Source organism: Porites lutea, chromosome 6 (assembly GCF_958299795.1).
Source record: "Porites lutea chromosome 6, jaPorLute2.1, whole genome shotgun sequence".
NCBI classification, from domain to species: domain Eukaryota; kingdom Metazoa; phylum Cnidaria; class Anthozoa; order Scleractinia; family Poritidae; genus Porites; species Porites lutea.
In genome coordinates this window covers 29,082,624-29,103,018 of record NC_133206.1, presented here as the reverse complement: position 1 = coordinate 29,103,018, position 20,395 = coordinate 29,082,624, and the positions used below count along the sequence as shown (strand labels likewise).

Genomic DNA, 20,395 nt, shown 5'->3' with positions numbered 1-20,395 from the left:
TGCGGGCCCCGGGGGGGGGGGGGGGGGGGTACTCCCTATTGAAGGTATACGAAAGGGTTACCCTTTTCTTAAAAATAGTATATTCGGTTTTAAATAACTCAGACACATGTATTACGCTCTGATGACTCAAGCATATTTGCATGCAGCTTAATGTGTTGAATTGGCCGAATTATTGGAACTTACAGCGATGTTAATGAAGAAAACGTCATACAGACTTTTAGCACCGACAACATATTAAGACCTAAAAGGTCATTAAAATGGCTCGTAAGTCAATTACACCTGGCTCATTATAGTTCGACTAATGTTTGACTGTTTGAAAAACTAGTCACGAACAACTTTGCTGAATCCTTTTACCTCGTGTGGTACGACTAAAAACAGAATTAATTTTTTCCTCAAACTTTTGTGGAAACAGTTGATAAAGAATTGACAAAGGTCATTATTCCACATTCACACTCTTCAGCGCCGAAGAGGAAAATGGCCCTGGAAAATTTTACTGAAGACGAAAACCATAAAACTGTCCAAGAACTGTTCTGTTCGGCTGAATTTGTCAGCGGTGTAAAGAGCGAGCTTATATTCCTTTCAGCTCTAAATATGTTTCTTTCCGTCACTGCATTTCTGGGGAACACTCTGATCCTAGTTGCTCTGCACAAGGCAACTTCACTTCATCCGCCGTCGAAACTCCTGTATCGTAACCTAGCGATAACTGATCTCTGTGTTGGTATTATTGCAGAACCTTTGGAAGTGACTTATTGGACTTCTTTTGTGAACGAAAGATGGGATATTTGCTATTACGCAAATTGGCCAGCAACTTTCTCAGGTTATACTTTGTGTACAGTATCTTTATTAACATTGACTGCAATAAGCGTGGACAGACTTCTCGCCTTGTTGCTGGGGCTCAGATACAGACAAGTTGTAACTTTGAAGCGAACATACATAACTGTAATTAGTTTTTGGATTTTGTCCATCTTCGGTGCATCTTCTATCTTTTGGAATCGTTTTGTAACTTCAATTTATCAATACATAGGTACTCCTTTGTGTCTGGTCACCGCAATCTTCGCTTACACTAAAATTTTCTGTACTCTGCGTCATAACCAAATTCATGTTCAGAACCATGCTGCTCAAGGACAAACGAGCCAAGCAATTCCTCTGAACATAGCTCGATACAGAAAGGCAGTGTACGGTGCACTGTGGGTGCAAGGAACTTTGGTTGTTTGTTGTCTGCCGTATGTTATAGTAGTAGCTTTGCACCCTCAGAGAGGGATACCTGTTTCTACTTATATTGCTGAGGAATTTGCAGTTACCATATTTTACTTAAACTCGTCTTTAAACCCGTTGTTGTACTGTTGGAAGATCAGAGAGGTGAGGCAAGCTGTAAAAGAAACATTAAGGAAACTTTTCTGTCGATCGAGTTAGTATTCTACGCTTTCCATCTGTTGACCCCTGTACTGATCTTTAGCAGTTAACTGTTATGTATTGTATTGTAAGCTTATTTTAAGAAACAAGGCATATCAGCTGTTTTTTTAAGGGAAACTTATATTGTTCCTGCTGGTTTGAAGATGTTATGGTTGTTCTTTAGTGGCATGAAGTGTAAATGGCCTTACGAATAAATAGATAGCAAAGAAACAAATAGGAGGTCAATATGTTTATATTTAGTAATACAACAACTTTGCACGTTCATCACGCTTTTTTGTACATATTTCTTTGCAGTCGTTGCACGACTACGACGTAGTCACTTTTTTGGAGGACGTGAACGACTTTCTTCTTGTTTTCGTGAATTTCGATACAATACAGTGTTTAAGAATTCACCTCCAGAAAAAATTACCAACATTTTGCCGAATATTGAACGAGATGGAATAAGTGCGGCCAATTGACTAAAGAGTAGATGGGCAGGTTTCATCAACAGAGGCGAATATAAAATTTCTCATAGTACTTCTGTACCGTTTTGAATATGTCCAGAGGCCGGCCTTTCATCGAATTTCCCATCTTTAGATACCCGTAAAATTCGTCGGAGGACATTGTTCTCCGGTACACTGAGCAGGAAGAAGCCATGTCCAGTAGGTCCTAGCCTGTGTACAGCCGACCCCTGCTCTCTTTTAAGAAACAAATCTCTCTCTCCCTAGGGGAGGGGCGTCTGTACTCAGGCTATACTTTCTAGTAGGCCCAAACAGAACTCAAGTGTGTTAAGGTTTGGATTTTTTATTATAGAGGACCCCCAGCAAAGTTTTAAGATATCACGCTTGCAGCTCGTAAGAATAAGTTTGTTTCAGTCGTGGAACTGAGAAAAATTAACATTTGACGTGCCTTCCAACGGGGTACATTTGTATATTAAAAATTCGAAACTTTTCGAATGCCAAAATGGCCTTAATACCGTTCTCAACACGTTTCCGCCTTTTAAAGAGGAATTCATTCTATGCCTTATCAGTCATTAATATATTTGTTAAGTCACGTGACCTGTTTTACTTAATTGACGGTTTCCGATAGCACATGGACATTATTAAAAGGCGGCATTCTAAGGCCCTTACTAGGATCCATAGTAAAACGATAAAATAAGGCAAATACAGTTTGACTCAGTACTCCCCATTTTCAGTGACAAGTTTTGACCGTTACGAGGCAAAATGAGTCACGTGACTGAGACTTGAAAAGCTCATCAAATGAATGTAAACGTGGAAAGGAACCTGTTTGCCAAGTTTCACAAAGATGGAGGAGAAGAATGTTTCGGCCTTGAAATCAAAATCCACCGAATTCGTGGTTGAGTCAAAAAGCCTTAATACACAAGAGAAGGAGAAGGGTGGCTGTATCAACTGACGTTTCATATCTCTTAACAGGAAAACAAAAAGAAATCTATGTCATTTAAAGCTGGATGAATTAAAATTTTCGCTGAATGACTGATGAGCTCTAATGATTGTCTCGAACCCCAAAACATGGCTCGTTGCACCACAGGTGTTGGAGTGCTAAAAGCTAGGCCTTGTCGAATAACTTCATCGCTCAAGACTAATTTTTTTTTAATTTTTTTTTTTCTTGAAAAGCCCCATAAATGACGATCTGAGAATAATTAAGTATTTAAATTTCAGTCTCAATTAAAGACGCAAGACATTCTACACCTCCTGTGTTGACTTTACCAATGGTCAAGTTTTATTGCGTGGGCCGGCTGCAACGTTGGCTAATAGCTTAAGCCTGAAAAAAAGTATCCCTTTTTGATGAAGCCTCTCCCATCAAACGATTAAGTACACTCTTCCCCGCAGCTTATACCGGAACTGAGCTGCTATAAAAATTGAGACATCCGTCAAAACTTCTGATCAGTGAAGTAGAAATAATTGAGGCGCAAAAACCGCTTTTTTTTCAAAATGTAATATGAGGCAATTACTTTTTTTGAAAAATGCTTAATTTAAGATGAAGGATCACCGGAGGGGATATAGCCTGTTTAGGTGTTCAGATATTGGGACGACGACATGAGGCTAGAAGAGGTTCGTAAAGATCCAAAAAATGATCCACTGTAAACAAAGGCCTTCTAATGCTTGCTAACGTTTTCTAAGACACTCAGTTTTGTCAGGAAAAATGCAAATGTTAATGACTGTGTAATTAATGCTCAGGAAATTAGTTATTAAAACAGGGTACCCTCTCTAAGAGATAGGCAGGTGGGCAGTAATAGTTCGTTTTTTTAAGAGTGAACAAAAGCCCACGTTCCATATATTAAAATTCTAACATGACTCCGAGACTCCGAGACTCCAAAACTCCGAGACTCCGACACTCCAAAACTGCAGGTTTTTTTACGACTCCATTGTCCCGCAATTCCCGGAAGAGATTTGAGCACAAAGAACACCAAACCAAATATAGAAAAATGACCAGAAAGCCTCGAAGACATGTTAGAATTTTAATATATCGCACGTGGGCCATTGTACTGTATGTCGATCATCTAATTGCACGACACCTCTAATAGTTTTCTGTCTCGTTGCAGGTTCATAAGACCTGCTTGTTTTTGTTAAAAGGGGTGGTTATAAACAGTTATGAAACAAGAAAGATTAAGAACTTTTAATTAAAAACAGCGTGCGTTTACCTAATTAGCGCCCTGACAAGATAATGCAATTAATTGGTGAAAATAGAATATTAAATACCTATTTTCTCCAAAGACCCCTCAGGTCTGAACAGGGTTAAAATATCAGGTATTGATATCGGCGGGAATTAACATATCCGTAAAGAGTGTTATTCATGTTACATCTTATTATAATAACAGACACCAAAATTACCGCAGTCGACACAGTTTGACGCGTTTGCCGACTGTTAAGACTTCCTTTACTACTGAAAACTCATTAAAATCATCGGTGACTGCGCAGACTGCGTTAGTTCACCAGGCTGCCAGTGGTAAAAGTAAAGTTAGCGTCAGCTTGAAAAACGTCTCAACTTTCGCTAAACATCTCTTCCCCTTGTGACAACTTCAAAGAACAAAATTAAACTCAGCTCTTTTGTTTTCGTTAGAAACAGGATCGTGATGCTTTACAGATTGAAGAATTAGCAGCGACAATACCTAGCCTTTTTATAAAATAAAAATAAAAAAAATAACTTTAAAGATGAGGGAATGTTTTTCCTCCTCATTTATTCCTCATTTTATATAAGAGTGATAAATAAATGAAGGGTTTCCTTGCACTAAGATGTTCATGATGTTTTCGTCCGTTTTCTTTTTCATCATAACGGACCCAAACTTAAAAGTTACCCTTATTGCGTGACTTGTGGGTATCTTTTTCCAGCCAATTTAATACACGTGGTGAGTTCCTAAAGCATATACACCTAATTGCAATAAACGTTTTCTTAGAAAAATTTAATTGGGAAGAAGTGATGGCTCACGCTTACATTAAACTTTAAAAAATCTTAATTAGTTATTGGAGTTTCCTTGAAATTACTGTGATCTCACGTTGCCAATGCGCCGCCAAAATAAGACCTAAAAAGTTATTTAAATCATCCGCGAGTTTGAGTTTCACCTGCGACAAAATTAACACTTGGCTCATCATAGTCCGGTCAGTTAGATTGAAAAAGTACCGAGACAACTCTGCTCAACCTTACTTAGCCCTGCGAGCTTTCTTTTAATTTATTTTTTTATGTTTGTGCTTTTTGTAAATTGCTGCTGAACAATAACTGTAAAACTGACGCGACAAAAAGACAATATACAAAGGGAATTATAATGTATCTTTCCCGTTTAGGCAAATAGTTGCCGTGACTTGAAAGATGACAAATTGATACAGTATCTGTCTGCTTTCACTCAAATGTAAAATGTAGTATACTGACACTTACTTGCGGGCCCGGTTTGGGGGGGGGGGGGGGGGGGTACTCCCTATAATAGCCTATACGAGGAGGCTCCGCCGGAAAGGGGTAAATTTTTCAGGCTTCAGGTATACGAAAGGGTAGGGATTTTACTCGTTGAAGTATACGAAAGGGTAGTGAAATCTGTCATTTGGGTGTGTGAAAGGGGCCCAAAAGGCCTAACAGATGAATTTTATGGCTCAAAGTCCGGAGATAACGTTCTATTTTTGTGATTGATTCCTATTTAAAATACCGTGGATTTACAGCAGTTAAAAGGGATGCAAAGTTCTTAACTTGGTATGTGAAAGGGGTACCATTTGTCAATAGAAGGTATACGAAAGGGGTACCCTTTTCTTAAAAAATGGTATATTCGGTTAATACCTCACATGTATTACGCTCTGCTAGGAAAATTCTGATGACTCAAGCATATTTGCATGCAGCTTAATGTGTTGAATTGGCCGAATAGCTGGAACTTACAGCGACGTTAATGAAGAAAACGTCATACAGACTTGTTGCACCGACAACATATTAAGACCTAAAAAGTCATTAAAATGGCTCGTAAGCCAGTTACACCTGGCTCATTACAGTTCGACTAATGTTTGACTGTATGAAAAACTATACAACCTTGCTGAATCCGTTTTCCTCGTGTGGTACGACTAAAAACATAATTAGTCTCGCTTGCTTTAGCAAGAGCGAGACTCTTAAAATGCGAACGTTTTTTTTTTTTTTTTTTTCCGGTGGGACCTAGTTTGTAGGCCCCGCGTTCCTAGCGAAGACCGTGGAAACTGGGGATAAGAATCGTGAGGACTTTCATTGTATGGAAATGAGTCTCGTGATGAGAATGCGGTTTTTTTTCGGCGATGACTGAAATGACGCATGTAAGTTTGGCAATGACGTAATTTTCCTCGAATGTAGGCCCTTGATTATCGTGTAATTATGCACGACATGCAGGCACATCCCCAAGCAGGATGAGAAAATATTATAGCGGGGAAATCCTCAGGATTTTGTGGCTTTTTAAGGCGTTACGTTTCTCAGAATATTGTCGCAATTACAGGAAATGTACGGTTAAATAGATTCACTTTGTTTTATGTATTTAATTGATAGATTTTGCGCAGTTGTTAGGATTTGAAGTCGCGTTACATTTCATAAATACTTGAGATATGAAGTATCCACTGTCACGTAATTTTTACGTGCGCATGTGCGTAAAATTTGCGTTCGCAAATAAAATGAAGGCAATGTATGAAAGGCTGCACGTACAATTATGTAAGCGTAAAAGTAGAAACTCGCTTAATTTGACGTTTAATCTCAATATCTTATGTCCTACCTCTATTTGATTTACGTGATTAAAATTTACATGCGTTAACGTGCGGAGCCAAAAACGCATCAGTGGAAATCCACCCTAACGTGTCAAGGGTAGCTTTGAACTTGACTAACCACACACTCTACTTGCAGCACTTCATGCCCATAGTTAATAGAAATCCCATATCGAGCTTTTCCGGAACGGGTTGGTCCAAGAATTCTATGGCTTGAAAGCGTTGATTATTTTGGAACAACTGATCACTTCAGTGGTCGAAAAAAAAAAAAGAATAATCTTAATGAGCAAAACTTCAAGGTTTACTGGAAAATCAGGATCAAGGATCGAGGATCGAGAAATCAGGGATCAAGGATCGGTTAAAAAGAACTTGAAAATAAAATAAATAAATAAATCGTGGATCAGTGATGATGTGGGCCGCAGACTGTAGATAAATTTCAGAGAACATAACCCCGTTCGGTGTACTGAACGCTAAATTCAAGTAAACTAATCCGAGTCTGTCTGAGTCAGTGATTGTTTTGACGAGAAAGTGAAATTTTCCGGGAAAATGAAACGCTTTATCCTAGTGATACTGTAATACAAGAAAAAACTTTTAACATTTTTTAATTTTTAACTCGTGGGGACGCGCGAGCGTACCACGAGTTATTGCAGGGACAGAGATATGCAAATGAGTCACTCGCTCACACGTAGTAGACGGACTTCGTAATTAATCGGGTCCGAACTCGAGATTGCGAAGATCTATCGCTTCCGAAGAAGCACGCGCTCTTGAAGTTCGGTGGGATCAAATTCTTCGCTGAGAGCGTGCATCGTTCGGCGTTCGCTGCTCAGACTCAGAGTTTTCTGTATGGTAAATTTTCTACAGCACGGTTAGAGGTCTTACCAAATTTAAGACACGTAGGAGTCTTTCAAATGAGTACGATGGTTAACTTGGGGATTGGATTTCAGGAGTCTTTGATTCGTCTAGGCGTTAAACTTGACGAGAAAATGAGCAATTACTCTTCTGACTCCGAAAGATCACGGGGGATATACAAATTCCAGCTTGCTGGAAAGTGATCTGAAAGTAAGAAAATGTCATGCCATGCTATTCTTAAGAACCTGTATGGGCCGAAAATGGATGTGATTTTGACCATTAGCTTCAAAATAACAGCAGAAATCGAGATAAGAAAACATATGTTTTTCCTCCTACTTCGCCGACGAGGTGAATCGGCTTTGTAAAGCACACGTTATTTTGTTCATTCGTTGCCATGAAATGCGTTGACATTGTTTTTTCACTGTCAATAGCTCGGTTAATGCGGCTCGATCATACTGAACGAATTTGCTGGCGGAAGTTCCATGGATAACGCATTAAGTTAAAGAGTTTTCGCCAGAGTGATGTATTCAGCATTCGTGGTGTAATGGTAAAGTAAACTCGCATACAGCCGAAGGTTCCCGGGTTCAAGTCCTGCTTTGTACCGTTCTTTTTTCATCTTCTTTCTTTCTTTTTTTCTCGTTTTTGGCTTGTTTTGTTTGCTTATTTGTTTTGTTGTTTTTCTATAAATATGTACCTAAATAACCGTTATTTAATAAAATGCAATAAACCAAAAGAAAAGTATTGTGTTTGCAGAGCAAAGATGGTATATTAAATATGTTGTACATGGATAAACAATCAGAATTTCTATCATTTGCTACAATTTACTGTGGGAAAACCAGAGTTGATAACCATTTGATCATTTCCTAAACAATGTTCCCTCGAGTTGACGATAGGCTTTCTTTGATTAAGTGTACATTTGCCTTCAGTACTCCTTATTTTTCTTGTAATTGTTGTATGCAGGACCCCACCAGCAATGCTGATCTTTTTATCGTACCATAAACTAAGGTTCTTACCTACCCACCTACCTACCTACCTACCTACCTACCTACCTATCTATTTAATTTATCTATCTATCTATCTATCTATCTATCTATCTATCTATCTATCTATCTATCTGTCTGTCTGTCTGTCTGTCTGTCTGTCTGTCTGTCTGTCTATCTGCTTATCTATCTATCTATCCATCTATCTATCTATCTATCTATCTATCTAAAATGCATGTTGTGTACAACTCTAAACATTGTACTCTGAGACTGTACGGAGATATTAAAAGTAGATACTAAGCAGCTATGGAAAATGTCATTACTTTCATACGATATTGATATCTTATAAAACGGACAACAAATTCAGCAGGAATACGCGCGAACTGAATTTACTGTGTGTTGTATAAGGTTCTGTTCAACTTACACTTTTTTCCTGTGCTGAACGTATACTGTACCGAGCCGTATCTTGGTCCGGTACAAAGAAGCTATGTATATTTATACTGACAGAGTCATGGGTCCCTGATACCGATAAAAATCATCGTTCAATTTTTCGAGTGTAGAATCCCTGAAAGAGTACTCCTCAATGGAGCAATATCAATATGTAGAAGGTTTTCAAAGGTTTCACACCGGTTTGAGGCTAAGATGTGCAGTCTGTCTCTCCTTGCAATTTTTACTTTTTGAGTATATACATTATGACATACAACACTCGTTTTGTATTCCAAACGAAAAAGTAGCATAACGGCACCGGGGCCTTTAACATTAAAACTCATCTCCAAGCAAGCGAGACTTAACGCTACTAAGAGCGTTCTTGTTAATTTTTTTCCTCAAACTTTTGTGGAAAAAGTTGAAAAAAAATTAAAACAAGAAGAATTGACAAAGGTCATTATCGCACATCCGTAACAGACAACAAAATTACCGCAGCCCACACTGTTTGATGTGTTTGCCGACTGTCAAGACTTCCTTAAAAAAAATTATAAAAATTACAAAAAAATTAAACATATATAAAAATTAAAGCTGAATTAATCTTAGCTTAGATTGAAGAAGTACCGAGACAACTTTGCTCGACCTTTCTTGGCCCTGAGAACTTTTTTCTTTTACGTTTAGTTAATAGTTTTTGCAGGTTTATGACTCTATAAATTACTTCTGATCATTATTTATTAATACGTGATAAATTAACGTATACAGCCCGTTTAGGTAAATAGTTTTGACTGTGTAGAGATGTCGTAATGATATCAGCTTTCACCCAAAGTTATAACAGTGTATATATAAATAAAACTCTCACTTGCAGGTCATTGCGCCGAAGAGGAAAATGGTCCAGGAAAATTTTACTGAAGACGAAAACCATAAAACTGTCCAAGAACTGTTCTGCTCGGCAGAATTTGTCAAAGGTGTAGATGGCGAACTTATTTTCCTTCCAGCTCTAAATATTTTTCTTTTCATTTCTGCATTTCTGGGGAACACTCTAATCCTAGTAGCTCTGCACAAGGAAACTTCACTTCATCCGCCGTCCAAACTCCTGTATCGTAACCTAGCGATAACTGATCTCTGTGTTGGTATCATTGCAGAGCCTTTGCTTGTGACTTACTTTACTTCTGTTGTGAACGAAAGATGGGATATTTGCTAATACGCAGATTGGGCAGCAAGTTTCTCAGGTTTAACTTTGTGTGTAGTGTCTTTATTAACAATGACTGCAATAAGCGTGGAGAGACTTCTCGCCTTGTTGCTGGGGCTCAGATACAGACAAGTTGTAACTTATAGAAGAACATGTATAACTGTGACTGGTTTTTGGATTTTGTCCATCGTCGGTGCATCTACTCTCTCTTGGAATCGTCTTATAACTTCATGGTTTCAATACAAAGTTGCAGCTTTGTGTCTAGTCACCACAACCGTCGCTTACACTAAAATTTTCTGTACTCTGCGTCATAACCAAATTCATGTTCAGAACCATGTTGCTCAAGGTCAACCGAGCCAAGCAATCCCATTGAACATAGCTCGATACAGAAAGGCAGTGTACAGTGCACTGTGGGTGCAGGGAACATTGGTTATTTGTTATCTGCCGTATGTTATAGTAGTAGCTTTGCAACCTCAGAGAGGGATGTCTTTATCCATTTACCGTGCTCAGCAATTTACGGCTACTTTACTGTATTCGAACTCATCATCAAACCCGTTGTTGTACTGTTGGAAGATCAGAGAAGTAAGGCAAGCTGTAAAAGTAACATTAAGGCAACTTTTCTGTCGATCGAGTTAGCGGTTTTCTACGCTTTCCATCTGTTGATTCCTGCTCTGATATTTTGCAGTTAACTGTAATGTATTGTATTGTAAGCTTGTTTTAAGAAATAAGGCATATGAACTGTTTTTTCAAGGGAAACGCATATTGTTCCTGCTGGTTTAAAGATGTTATAGTTTTTTTTATTTAGTGGCATGAAGTGTAAATGGCCTTACGAATAAACAGGTAACAAAGAAACAAATAGGATGGAATAGGATGTCAATATGTTACTTTATATTTAGCAATACAACAACTTTGCACGTTCATCGCGTTTTTTTGTACATATTTCTTTGCCGTCGTTGCACGACTACGACGTGAAAGTTACTTATTTCACTTTTTTGGAGGACGTGAACACAAGAAAATGACTTCCTTTTTGTTTTCCTGAATTTCGATACAATACAGTGTTTAAGAATTCACCTCCAGAAAAATTTACCAACATTTGACGAATTGAACGAGATGGAATAAGTGCGGCCAATTGACTAAAGAGTAGATGGGCGGGTTTCATCAACAGAGGCGAATATCCTTTTGATCTGTCCAGAGGCCGGCTTTTCATCGAATTTCCCAGCTTTCGATGCCCGTAAAATTCGTCGGAGGACATCGTTCTCCGTTACACTGAGCAGGAAGAAGCCATGTCCAGTAGGTCCTAGCCTGTGTACAGCCGACCCCTACCCTCTTTTAAAAAACAAATCTATCTCTCCTCCCTATTTTTTTAGGGGAGGGGCGTCTGTACTCAGTCTATACTTTCTTGTAGGCCCACACAGAACTCAAGTGTGTTAAGGTTTGGATTTTTTATTATAGAAGACCCCCAGCAAAGTTTTGAGATATTACGCTTGCAGCTCGTAAGAATAAGTTTGTTTTAGTCGTGGGACTGAGAAGAATTAATATTTTACGTGTTCCTTCAAATGGCGTACATTTGTAAATTAAAAATTCGAAACTTTTTGATGTCAAAATGGCCTTAAGACCGTCAACACGATTCCGCCTTTTTATGCGGAATTCATTCTATGCCTTATCAGTTATTAGTAGATTTGTTAAGTCACGTGACCTGTTTCACTTAATTGACGGTTTCCGATAGCACATGGACATGATTAAAAGGCAGCATTCTAAAGCCCTTACTAAGAGCCATAGTAAAACGATAAAATAAGGCGAATACAGTTTGACTAAGTACTCCCCATTTTCAGTGACAAGTTTTGACCGTTACGAGGCAAAATGAGTCACGTGACTGAGACTTGAAAAGCTCATCAAATGAATGTAAACGTGGAAAGGAACCTGTTTTTCAAGTTTGACAAAGATGGAGGAGAGGAATGTTTTTCCTTGAAATCAAAATCCACCGAATTCGTGGTTGAGTCAAAGCGTTAATACACAAGAGAAGGAGAAGGGTGGCTCCATCAACTGACTGTGTAATTTAAAGTTGGATAAATTAAAATTTTCACTGAATGACTGATGAGCTCTATTGATTGTCTCGAACCCCAAAACATCATGGCTCGTTGCACCACAGGTGTAACTTCATCGCTCACAACTAATTAACTAATTAGCTACTTCTTTTTAGTAATAACTGGTCCATGCGAGGGTCTTCATTCAAGCAAATTAAACTCAGCAAACTGAATCATTAGAAAATACAGAAAACTGCACATAAGGATTCGTTTTGCTCGCTTCAGTCAAATCCAGCTCCAGCAATTGTTTACGGGCAAAGAGTCGATTGTTTTGGAGTCACTGCCGGCAGTTGTCGTTCTCCGCTACTTCACAGCGAGAGAAAGGAAAATTTGCGGACAGAAAGAGAACAAAACTATGTAATTAAAACTGAAAAAACTAAAGGAAAAAAACTCTGACTACTATTACTTGAGCAACAGAAAAATGATCGAAGTAGTCTTTTCTTCTCGAGTAAGCTTGCTGGCCTTCTAAAGTTCCGAGGAAGTTTTAAACGCTCAAGTTTGTTCACGCGCAAGCGTTAGCATTACGGTTCTTTGACATAAGACAAGGATAAAGCTGGTTCTGCAAATCGAATGCACAATTATCAGAAAAATACAAACCTCTTTGGAAATATGTTCAAAACGTTTTATTCCTCTTCAGACTGACGGAAGATCTGTTTTTACTCTAACATTGGTTGTTCTGAATCCAAAGTAATTTTCAAGTGACGAAAAAACAACAAAAACAACAAACACAAAAAAAAGCCTTCACCAGGAGCAAACCACCTCGTGTATTTCATTCAGTCTCAGTCAGAACTCTCACAGAACTAGACAAACAAACACAGGCGATAAGGGATGCGCAGAAGCTTGCACAGAACGTTTTTCCGCCCTGAAAGACCAACATTGACGTCACGTAGTCTCCAGTCTATCACGCGGCCATTTCAGAAACGTTTCCGTGAAGTTTTCGGAAATGCTCGGATTTTGATCTTTTATCTTTCTATAAAGGCTTGAGAAGAATAATCTTTACCCAAATCTCACTTAGGATGGTTCTTTTTAGTGCTTGGTGAAGGTAAAGCGACAAAAGAAAATATGTCAATTTTTTGGTTCATTTGACCTTTAAAGGCTCTTGCCAAGTTTCTTTATCCAGCCATCTGAATTCGGTCATTACGCTCAGCTAGGAAAATTCTTAAAATGGCCCGTAGGTCAGTTTCACCTGGCTCATTATAGTTCGACTAATGTTTATTTGAAAAACTAGACAACTTTTCTGAATCCTTTTTCCTCGTGTGGTACGACTAGAAACAGAATTAATTCAGTTTTTTCCTCAAAGTTTTGTGGAAAAAGTTGATAAAAATTGAAATAAGAAGAATTTACAAAGGTCATTATCTCACATCCATAACAGACAACAAAATTACCGCAGCCCACGAAGTTTGATGTGTTTACCTACTGTTTTTAACTTCCTTTACTACTAAAAACTCATTAAAATCGACAGTGAGTTAGTTTCAACAGGCAGCTTGAAACACTACATTGTTTTTGCTAAACCCTGACTTCAACTTTAAAGAACAAAATAAAACTCATCTCTTTTGTTTTTGTTTGAAACGTTTAGAGGACTCCATATAGAAAAAAACTGTTTTAAGATGGAATGAGTACTCCTTTTGTTCCTATATGGGACCAAATCAAGTGAGAATAATGGACCAAATGGCCAGCCGGCTCAGTGTAAGACCCCAAGTAAGTTTTATAAAAACAGATACATACGAAGGTATTGGCCAGCGTCTATTTGGATTTTGTGTTTATGTTTCTGTTGTGGTTCGACGGTTTGCCACTGGTGACGTTTTTTGTTTATTTGCAGTAAACATTTTGAATCTTGAGGCCTCGTTTGATTAAGTTAGCCAAGATATGGAAGCCACTATTACTTCTTTAAGATTGCACGTTAGACAAGGACGGTGCAGCACGTGTTGTGTCAACCTGTTATAAGATCTAGCAGAAAAGCTTGAGCTTTCCTGGTGTCCTTATTCGAATGACGCAGGATGGATGTTACGATTTGCGGAAATTTAATGCTTTTCAATAATGGCTCGTTTGTGTCTAGTGTGTCTAGCTCTGTCCAGAGGTACATCCCCGTATTTGCCATATAAGGAAGTACACCCGCCGGGTAACCATTGAATGCAAACCACCTAGTACAATAGCAAAGTTTAAGAATAGAGCCTTTCGTAAGTCAGATAACTAATCAACATTAATTTAAAGAAAACTGTGAATAAAGTTAAATGGTTTGAATGAACGGAGTTGTTACGTGCTAGCAGACGTCATCTCCATCTTTGTTTATGAAGTACCATGCATATTTTGGCGTTATATTAATGTTGACGAAGTAAGTTGAATCACTCTCAAAAAATTATTACAAAGTGCGATGGAATTATTACAAATTGCGACAGCTTAGTTTATTACAAAGTGCGATGGCCTGTTATTACAAATTGCGACAGCTTTTTTATTACAAATTGCGACACGGTTTATTACAAATTACGACAGGTATTACAAAGTGCGATGGATTTATTACAAATTGCGACAGGTATTACAAAGTGCGATGATTATTACAAATTGCGACAGTACACCTGTAATGGTCATGACGTTTTCGTGCAATTTCCCTTTACCCTACAGGGGCGGATCCAGGATTTTTTTTAGGAGGGGGTGCACTCGTCTCTTGCTCTACTTCAACACCCTGCACCCTCCCCCTAGATCCGCCCCTGCCCTAATTGAGAGCTATTATTGTTGTAAACATGTGGATATCCTTTTCCAGCCATCTTAACCATACGCGTAGTCAGTACTTAGCGCATATACACCTGATTGCAATGAATTTGTCTTAGAAAAATTTAAAAAGGCAAAGGAGAAATAAAAATAGAAAAAGCCAAATAGGCGTTTTGGAGGCATAGAAGCGAAGACAGTACGCGTATGTTAAAAATAAATTCACCATATTTAGTGGTTTTACGGCAAGCCTAATTAATTTCGATTTGTTTTTTGCATTTTTAATTTCAGTTCCTTTTAGCTGATTTAACTGTGACAACGCTATTGCAATTAGGCCAATATATGTCGCTTAATTTCTGGGAAAGAGTGATGACTCAAGCTTATATTAAACTTTAAAAAATCTTGAGTTATTGGAATTTCCTTCAAATTACTGCGATGTCAATGCGCCGCCAACATATGACCTAAAAAGTGAGTTTAAGTTTCAACTGTGACATAACACCTGGGTCATCATAGTTCGGTCAGTTAGATTGAAGAAATACCGAGACAACTTTGCTCGACCTTTCTTGGCCCTGTGAGCTTTTTTCTTTTACGTTTAGTTAATAGTTTTTGCAGGTTTATGACTCTATAAATTACTTCTGATCATTATTTACTAATACGCGACTTATTAACGTATATAGCCAGTTTAGGTAAATAGTCTTGACTGAAGAGATGTCGAAAGGATATCAGCTTTCACCCAAAGTTATTATAGTATATATATAAAACTCTCACTTGCAGGTCATTGCCCCGAAGAGGAAAATGGCCCTGAAAAATTTTACTGAAGACGAAAACCATAAAACTGTCCAAGTACTGTTCTGCTCGGCAGAATTTATCAGAGGTGTAGATGGCGAACTTATATTTCTTTCAGCTCTTCATATTTTTCTTTCCGTTACTGCATTTCTGGGGAACACTCTGATCCTAGTTGCTCTGCAAAAGGAAACTTCACTTCATCCGCCGTCCAAACTCCTGTATCGTAACCTGGCGATAACTGATCTCTGTGTTGGTATCATTGTGGAGCCTTTGTTTGTGACTTACTTTACTTCTGTTGTGAACGAAAGATGGGATATTTGCTATTACGCATATTGGGCAGTAGTTTACTTAGCTCTTATTTTGTGTGTAGTGTCTTTATTAACAATTACTGCAATAAGCGTAGACAGACTTTTCGCCTTGTTGCTGGGGCTCAGATACAGACAAGTTGTAACTTATAGAAGAACATGTATAACTGTGACTGGTTTTTGGATTTTGTCCATCGTCGGTGCATCTACTCTCTTTTTGAATCGTCGTATAAATTCATGGTATCAATACATAGGTACTGCTTTGTGTCTGGTCACCACAATCTTTGCTTACGCAAAAATTTTCGTTACTCTGCGTCATAATCAAATTCACGTTCAGAGCCATGTTGCTCAAGGACAACCGAGCCAAGCAATTCCACTGAACATAGCTCGATACAGAAAGGCAGTGTACAGTGCACTGTGGGTGCAGGGAACATTGGTTATTTGTTATCTTCCATATCATGTAACGGTCTTTTTGACACCTCAGAGAGGGATGCCTTTATCGATCTACCTTACCAGGAATTTCACAGCTAGCATGGTTCTCTTAAACTCGTCATTAAACCCGTTACTGTACTGTTGGAAGATCAGAGAAGTTAGGCAAGCTGTAAAAGAAACACTAAGGCAATTCTTCTGTAGATCGAGTTAGTTTCTACGGTTTCCATCCGTTGCTTCGTGCTATATTTAAAACTTGCTTTGAAGGCGAAGTTAACTGCATTTAACTGTGAATATATTGTATTCAGGGTAAGCCGCTTACGATAAGGCATATCAGCTGTTTGTTCAAGGAAAACGTGTATTATTTCTGCTTGTTTAAAGATGTTATGGTTGTTATTTAGTTGCATGAGAACTGTAAACGGCCTTACGAATAAATAGATAGCAAAGAAACGACTAGGATTTCGGTCAATATGCTCAGTATTAGCGATACAACAACTTTGCTCATTCATCACACTTTTTTGTACATTCCTCTGCCGTTGTTGCACGACTACGCGACTACGACGTGAAAGTGCCTTATTGATCACGTATTTTGGAGGACGTGAACAAAGGAAAGCTGAATTTTCGATACAGTGTTTAAGAATTCACCCTTGGGAAAATTGCCAACATTTGTACGAATAGAACGAGATGGAATAAGTGCGACCAATTGACAAAAGACGGGCGGGGTTTTTTCTTTACAATCAGTATTCGGTTGGTGGCGCTCTTATTTTTCGTGGATGGGTTGGGGGGGGGGGGGGGGAGGGGGTAAGCTTGAAGTAGGTGCTAACACCACAACACCGCACAGAAATACGTATAAAAACCGCACAGAAGAACCTAAGAAAACGGAAAACCGGACTGAAATTACCCAAAAATTTCTAAATACCGCAAACCGCTTGGTTTTGTAAAACGGCAATACCGCAGCTTAAAAATAACAATTTCCGCAAATCGCATCACCGCAAACCCTTACATCCCCCCTAGTAAGGGCCCTAACAGTCGGTATAAACGAAAGCTACCTTCTAGCTTTCTCAGTTGTTTATTTACGGGTCTAAACGGAGATGAAAATGCTTCGAGGGCATCCCCCATCAAAGGAAGTACACCTCTCTTCCCCTCGGCTTATACCGGTAATAGCTGCCATAAAAATTGAGACATCCGTCAAAACTTCTGATCAGTAAAGTAAAATTAATTGAGGCGCCAAAACCGCTTTTTTTTCAAATGTAATATGAGGCAATTACTTTTTTGAAAAAAATGTTTAATTTAAGAAGAAGGGTCACCCTGTTTATTAACCAATTTGTTGAGCATCAATTAGACAGTCACTAACATTTGCATTTTTCCTAACAAAACTGAGTCTCTTTGAAAACGCTAGCAAGCATTAGAAGGCCTTTGTTTACAGTGGATCATTTTTTGGATCTATACGAACCTTTACTAGATATCAAGCCTCATGTCGTCGTCCCAATATCTGAACAGAGAGGCTACAACCCCTCCGGTACCCTCTGTAAGAAAATAACTTTTAAGATGAGGGAATGTTTTTCCTCCTCATTTATCCCGCATTTTATATAAGAGTGATATATAAATGAAGGGTTTGCTTGCACTAAGATGTTCATGATGTTTTCGTCCGTTTTCTTTTTCATCATAACGGACCCAAAATTAAAAGTTACCCTTATTGCGTTCTAATTGTTATAAACATGTGGGTATCTAGAAACATAATTAATTCAGTTTTTCCCCCAAAGTTTTGTAGAAAAGTTGATAAAAATTAAAACAAAAAGAATTGACAAAGGTCATTATCGCACATCCATAACAGACAACAAAATTACCGCGGCCAACACAGTTTGATGTGTTTGCCGACTGACAAGACTTCCTCTACTACTGAAAACTCATTAAAATCGTCAGTGAGGACCAGTGAGGCTCATTAAAATTCGATGTCAGCTTGAAACACCTCATTATTTTTGCTACTTCTGATCATTATTTAGTAATACGCGACAAATTAACGTATATAGCCAGTTTAGGTAAATAGTTTTGACTGAAGAAAATCAGTCGAAATGATATCAGCTTTGACCCAAATTCAAATATTATGTATAAAACTCGATCACTTGCAGGTCATTGTGCCGAAGTGGAAAATGGCCCTGGAAAATTTTACTGAAGACGAAAACCATAAAACTGTCCAAGAACTGTACTGATGGGCTGAATTTACAGGTGTAGAGAGCGAGCTTATATTCCTTTCGGCTCTAAATATCTTTTTTTCCGTCACTGCATTTCTGGGGAACACTCTGATTCTAGTTGCTCTACACAAGGAAACTTCACTTCATGCGCCGTCCAAACTCCTGTATCGAAACCTAGCGATAACTGATCTCTGTGTTGGTATAATTACAGAACCTTTGTTTGTGACTTACTTAACAGAGAAGTAAGGCAAGTTGTAAAAGAAACATTAACGCAACTCTGCTGTTGATCGAGTTATAAGATTTCTGGGCTTTCCAGCTCTCTCTTCTCAGCTCTTAATTCATGCTTGAATCCTCGTTGATATTAACTGTAAATATATTGTACTGCAAGCATATTCTAGGCATGTCACCCGTTTTTTAGGGGCACGGTATATTATAAATATTCCTGGTGTAGAAATCTTAAGATGTTATCTTTATTATTTAGTGGCATGAAGCGTAAACAACACTCAAGAATAAAGAACTAATAAAGAAATTAATAGAGTTTAAGGGCTTCATTCTTCTTCTTCTTCTTCTTCTTCTTCTTCTTCTTCTTCTTCTTCTTCTTCTTCTTCTTCTTCTTCTTCTTCTTCTTCTTCTTCTCCTCCTCCTCCTCCTCCTCCTCCTTATGGAACTTGAATTACTTGTTACTCAATACAAAGCCTGTCAAACCAGTTAAACCACTTAAAAGTGGTACATGACCTTATCTTAATTAGATTTCCCCCTCATTTTATTCATGAGATAAAGACAAAAAGCTACATATGACGTCACCAGCGTTAACTTTTTCAATAATGAGATTTCATTTCCAAAAAACTGAATCTGTTAATTTCATCCCTACTAAATTTTTATCACTTCTTTCTTGGTGTAAACTCAGAATAACTAACATTAGCATAAATAGGAAGATATTAAAAGCGCATCGACGTTTAAAGCCAGCACTTTCGGAGCATTCATCATATTAACATAAATAAAATTGCCCCAGTCTCTGATACTGGTAAAAGCATCTCTTTAATGATTAACACATCCTACGGGTTGCCCTCCCCAGAGCCCTGCAAGGTTAATGGATTGCCTGGTCCCCAGGCTTATAAGTCTGCGGGGCCAACGTAAACGAAAACGCATACCAGTAAGAAGGCCTGGGACGTAAGCAATTCAATTTCTGTTGTACACGTATTTGTTGTGTATAAGATGTGGCAAGATAGTTGTTTTAGTAAACTACCAGCCCTGTGGGTATTGACTACACAATAACATTTCGCATTTTGCCAAACAGGTCACAAAAGAAAGTTTGTAGCAAACAATGTTTCCTTTGGCGTGAAAGCAAATCCACACGACCACATTTAAATGTTTTGCAAAAAAAGTTCTACCATCGTGCTATGTGATATACATACCCGAAAAAACCTAGCTGTATTATGATAGGGTACAAGAACTTTATCGGTAAGTACTAACTGTTAAATAATTGGACAAACGACCGCGAAGTAAAGCCGGATCTTGGTGTTGATCAGGATCAGTAATTAGAATAAAACGTAAAAGCAAATGCAAGCTGGCAGCCAAAAGATGGTTTATTATTTAATTGCCCAATATTTTAGTTAGACATCACTATCCTTCGTCTGGGGCTGCAAAAAGCAATAACAAATTGTTATAAATAAGCGGTTGAAAAAAATCAACAACGAACAGTCGATATTTCGCTCCCTCTATGAGTTGTTGGAAGAAAAGAAAAGAAAACCTAAAGTACGAATAACAAGAATCTGAATTTATTTACGGAGCTAAAAACGTATACTATGATTAACATAAAAAGCAGTCAGCAGGTGTTTAAAATGGTTAGG

The 20,395-nt window shown here is 38.2% G+C and overlaps 2 protein-coding genes and 1 pseudogene across 2 annotated transcripts; all 3 read left to right on the top strand.

The window, feature by feature from the left end:
• Window positions 1-474: 474 nt before the first annotated feature.
• Window positions 475-1,413, top strand: LOC140942134 (trace amine-associated receptor 9-like). Its single transcript, XM_073391109.1, has one exon. It carries the CDS (start codon window positions 475-477, stop codon window positions 1,411-1,413), a length of 939 nt encoding a protein of 312 aa, XP_073247210.1.
• Window positions 1,414-9,743: 8,330 nt separating this feature from the next.
• Window positions 9,744-10,682, top strand: LOC140942133 (melanocyte-stimulating hormone receptor-like; annotated as a pseudogene).
• Window positions 10,683-15,628: 4,946 nt separating this feature from the next.
• Window positions 15,629-16,567, top strand: LOC140942132 (melanocyte-stimulating hormone receptor-like). Its single transcript, XM_073391108.1, has one exon. The coding sequence runs from the start codon at window positions 15,629-15,631 to the stop codon at window positions 16,565-16,567; it is 939 nt and encodes a 312-aa protein (XP_073247209.1).
• The last annotated feature ends 3,828 nt before the right edge of the window (window positions 16,568-20,395 follow it).